This window comes from Austrofundulus limnaeus, unplaced genomic scaffold (assembly GCF_001266775.1).
Source record: "Austrofundulus limnaeus strain Quisiro unplaced genomic scaffold, Austrofundulus_limnaeus-1.0 Scaffold1875, whole genome shotgun sequence".
In the NCBI taxonomy this organism is placed as follows: domain Eukaryota; kingdom Metazoa; phylum Chordata; class Actinopteri; order Cyprinodontiformes; family Rivulidae; genus Austrofundulus; species Austrofundulus limnaeus.
The window spans coordinates 13,678-18,555 of NW_013954277.1; the positions used below are offsets into that span (position 1 = coordinate 13,678).

Here is a 4,878-nt window from a genome sequence, read left to right on the forward strand (position 1 = left end):
TTATACATGAGATTGTATTATACATGAGATTGTATTATACACGAATAAATATGGTACTTATTTTTGCTTTTTGACTTGAGATGATACTTCATTTTTTACAGAAGTATTTTAAAACTCTAGTATCTATACTTCGGCTTGAGTAATTTCAGTGAATACCTTTGACACCTCTGACTGAAACTTTCAAAAAGTAATTATGATCTGTACCTCCACAAATCATTGAGACAACTATAGAAAACCCTCTAATTCAGCCAGTTTACAGATACTGAGCACATCTGATGTGGAAGTAGACGAGCATCAGCAGGTCTGTCATTGTTAAGTTGTTTTCACATTTCAAACAACCTGACCTCTGTCAGCTGATCTGAGTCTAAAGCCCTGAGGTGAAAGGTGGTGGGAGACGTGCATTCTTTCAAGGAATTTCAGGCCTTTAGTTGATATTATGCTCCCCATCTTAGTATTTATATTAAGTTACTAAAGCATCCATATCTACTCATTTATAGTCCTGAGGCTCATTTTAAAGGGATCCCCGATTAGTCGTAACATTAGACTTTATTTGATGAACAAATATTTTAACTGTAAAATAAAGACTGTAAAAATACTGTAGGCTGTTTAGTTTTTATAATTTTTAAACTAAAATTTTAAAAATGTATTACACGGACGGGGCCATTTTATTTAGACGCAAAGCATTCTGGGAGCAGCTCTTTTGTCCTCCATCTATATTTTCAGTTCCANTTATTTTACAGTTAAAATAAATGTTTATCTAATAAAGTCTAATGTTACAACTAATCAGGGATCCCTTTAATTATCTGTCCTTTCATCAATGTTTTCCTTTTAAAAAAAACCTTCCTGGTTCCACATGCAGGTGAGATGAAGGACCGACTTTTAGACCTGCAGACAGTCTGTACACCTGCTGAGGACCAGGAGCAGCTGGGGCCTGATGGGACCCAGAACCTCATTGCTGAGGATGAGGAGCACCCTGAGCAGCAGGTTGTGGTGTTTCATGGTGAAGATGTAATGGATGACATCTACAAAGAGGCCCAGGTCATGAGGAGGGACATCCAGCTGCTCAAGTTGGACGTGAAGCGTCTGGGGAAGCAGAACACCCGCTTCCTCACATCGGTCAGGCGGTTCAGCAGCATTAAGCGGGACTCCAACGCACTCGGACGGGACATCAAAACCAGAGGGGAGTCCGTCTACACCCGGCTGGAGAAGATGGGGAAGCTGAGCAAACAGATGGAGGAGGAGCACGGCTCCACGTCGGCTTTAGCTCGCATCGTGCGCTCGCAGTACGTGTCTCTGACCAGCGCCTTCCACCAGGCCATGTCCGAGTACAACGAGGCCGAGATGGTCCAGAGGGAGAACTGCAAGACCCGCATCCAGAGGCAGGCAGAGATCATGGGCAAGGAAGTGAGCCGAGAGCAGATAGACGAGATGATCGAGACGGGGAAGTGGAACGTGTTTTCAGACAACCTCCTGCTGGAGGGCAGGACTGCCAGGTCTGCTCTGAACGAGATCGAAAACAGGCACAAGGAGCTGATGGAGCTGGAGGGTCGCATCCGAGACATCCGGGACCTCTTCCTCCAGATGGCTCTGCTGGTGGAGGAGCAGGGCTGCAGGCTGGACAACATCGAAGCAAACGTTGCTGCAACTCAGGACTATGTTGCAAAAGCAACTGTTCAGATGAAGAAGGCCGTGAAATACAAAAAGAACAATCCATGTAAGAAACTCTTCTGCTGCTGCTTCCCGTGCTGCAGATGAGCTTTTTTTTTTCATTTTGAATTAAATTTATTTGTAAATTTACCTGTTAATGATTTCAACAATAATAATAAATAAATTGTGATGCTGTGTGAATAAAAACCATAGACTTAAATATGACTAGACTGAGCCCCGCCATCCCGTCCACAGGTAGTGTCTGTGACATCATGGAGGAGCAGAAACAGACCAAACAGACAACAGCTCACAGCAAACATAGAAACTAATAGATAAACAGCTGAACTGGATCTGTTTCACAGATTATCTGNGTGAAATATATTTATGTTTGTGGTTGTAATGTGACAAAATATGGAAAAGTTCAAGGGGTATGAATACTTTTGCAAACCACTGTAAATGTCTTTAACCAGACTCTTCAGTGACTGAGAACAAAGGACCCCACATTCTTCATTAAATGTGAAAAAAAGGAGAAAAGATAAAGGAATCTGTTTATCTAATGTTTTCTGTCTTATTGCAAAGAATGTCATCTAATCCATTTTTCTTATAGAAAAGAACTAAAAGGACCATAAAAGATTTACTAAGTTTTGCTTAGTTAACTATTCTATAACTGTGTGGTGTTAATTGTTTTGATGAAATGTTTTCCTGAAGAAGATGTGTGTTTTATTCCATGATTTAATCCTTAGAAACCTTAGGACTTGAGTTTTAATTAAATGTGACATTCTTATTTTACTGAGGTAAACAGATGTCTCTCCCTTTAATTAGATGCAAGATAATTAAACTAAAACACTCCCTTTTTCTTTGTCCTGAAGTAAAGTTTTCCCTCCAAAACAGATTTGATTTGTTAAAAACTTTTCCTGTATAAGTTGTAACATTTTGATTGGCCAACTTAAAACCTTGACTCCGCCCATAACAGAGGTTTTAAAAAGCTTAGCGCACTCCCAATCTCTTAGAAGACAAAGAAGGAAGAGAATTGAGAGAAAGAGTTTTTCAACATCAGAAGCCAGAAACAGCTTCCAGAAGCTCAGCAGAGACCCTTCCTGCCCCCCCCTCCCCCCATGGGCTGGTGGGATGAGGTCACTCTGTTTCTCCCGCTGATTGACCGAACAGCTACCGTTTAATATCGGCTCAACATCTGAGTTTGATTTTATAGAAGTTAAATAAGCTAATTGTAATTCATGCGTCGTTGTTAGTTTGTTTTCTCTACAAAGTTGAAATCAAATGAAGAAGTCTTGCAGCCGCCTGGGAGGACCGGACCACGAGTCACCAGGGAGTGACCCCCTTCTCTGACCACGGGACCAGTCGAGTTTATCAGGCAGACCACCTGACATCCAGCTTGTATGAAGAGTCTACCTGGGGGAACGACCCCAGAGATGACCTTCAGTCGCTGACTTCACCTCCTGGTACCCACACGGCGGAGTGGGTCACTCTCAGGAGCTCAGTGAGGAACGGTAACAGGAGGCCACCTGTGCAACAAATCCAGTCATGAAATGTCCTCACTCTAATATTCCAGTCAACTGTCAGCTGGATTATAAAAAATGAAAGTGTTTGAGAACAACAGGAACTCAGTCATGAAGTGGTAGAGCAGGTAAACTGACAGAGCGGGCTCAGAGGATGCTGCAGCAGTTTGAAGAGGTGGTCAACGTTCTGCAGAGTCAATCACTACAGACCTCCAAACTTCATGTGACCTTCAGATTAGCCTAAGAACAGAGCGCCTGCAGAGAGCGTCATGGAATGGGTCTCCATGGTCCAGCAGCTGCATCCAAGACACACATCACCAAGTGCAAAGACACACCACCACTGGACTCTAGAGCAGTGGAGGCGGGGTCTCTGGAGTGACGACCATGCTTCTCCATCAGACAATCTGATGGACGAGTCTGGGTTTGGTGGTTCCAGGAGAACGGTATTTGTCTGACTGCAATGTGCCTAGTGTAAAGTCTGGTGGAGGGGGGATTATGGTGTTGGGTTGTCTTTCAGGAGCTGGGCCTGGCCCCTTAGTTCCAGTGAAAGGACTTCTGAATGCTTCAGCAGACCAAGACATTCTGGACAAACTATGCTCCGAACATGTGGGAACCATTTGTAGCTGGTCTCTTCCAACATGACTGCAGCAGAGCACGAACCAAAGGTCCATGAAGACCTGGATGCTGAGTCTGCTGTGGATGAACTGGACTGGTCTGCACAGAGTCCTGACCTCAACCCCATGTCTAACCCTCACTTTACATTACTTGTGTTTCGTCTCTGCTCCGCTGCAGTCCGACCTCCGCAGCAAACACACGTCCATTATAACCAGTGACAGTGTTTACACTGGCTGCACAGGGCGGTGGTGAGCGGACGGAGACCCGTCAAAATTAGAACAGATCCTATCAAGTCCTAACTGGACTTGAAATGCACACCTGTGACCTGCACAGCGAAGACTGAACGCATGTAGTGTAAATCCAGGGTAACCCTCTAACCCATATCTGTGTGTGTGTGTGTGTGTGTGTGTGTGTGTGTGTGTCCAGGTGGTGCTGTCATCCAGGTGTGAGACAGGTGTTGCAGGGACGTGGGCTCATCGTCACATTTCCCAGAGAGTCAAATAAACTGATAAACCTGCCAGAAGATTACAGCGTCCTGATCAACCAGGCCTCCAGCTTCACGTCAGTACACTCACCTTAACACACACAAACTTGTTTATATATCCTTGTGGGGCCCATCCATTGACTTCCATTCATTTTTTGGTAATTTTATATCCTAACCCTGAGCACCAACCCTAAAACTAACCTCACAGGTACCTACCTGACCCTAAACTAACCTCACAGGTACCTACCTGACCCTAAACTAACCTGAACTCAAGTCACACCTTGGTCCTAAACCCAACCCCCACACCTAAAATCAGCCTCTGAAGTCATGGGGATCAGGCTTTGGTTCCCACGAGGAGCGTTTTCCTGAGAAATGGTCCCACCAGGTAGCAGGAACAAGGGCAGGTAGAAGCCCGAGCCTGGTCCTGACAGGTTGTCAGTCTGCCTCAGTCGTTGTGTTTCTGTGTGACACTAATGACTTCAGCTCTTCTCACACATCAGGCCAGGCTTGTATCAAGTACCTCAAAGTGATACTTGAGTAAAAGTACAAGTATCTTATCATAAAATGACTTTGGTAAAAGTTAGTCTTCTCTAAGAATGTTACTTGAGTAAAAGT

General features: G+C 44.3%; 2 protein-coding genes across 2 annotated transcripts in view; both read left to right on the top strand.

Moving 5' to 3' along the window:
- The window catches only part of LOC106536558 (E3 ubiquitin-protein ligase UBR2), a gene marked incomplete at both ends in the record, with an annotated part of 13,770 nt that overhangs the window by 8,396 nt on the left and 496 nt on the right, over positions 1–4,878 (top strand). The window contains 1 exon segment of the mRNA XM_014033861.1: positions 4,206–4,340. Coding sequence (XP_013889315.1) covers positions 4,206–4,340 — 135 coding nt within the window.
- stx11a (syntaxin 11a) lies at positions 860–1,755 on the top strand (the record flags this gene model as incomplete). Its single annotated transcript, XM_014033858.1, is given in 1 exon segment — positions 860–1,755. A coding segment is annotated over 1 exon segment (891 nt).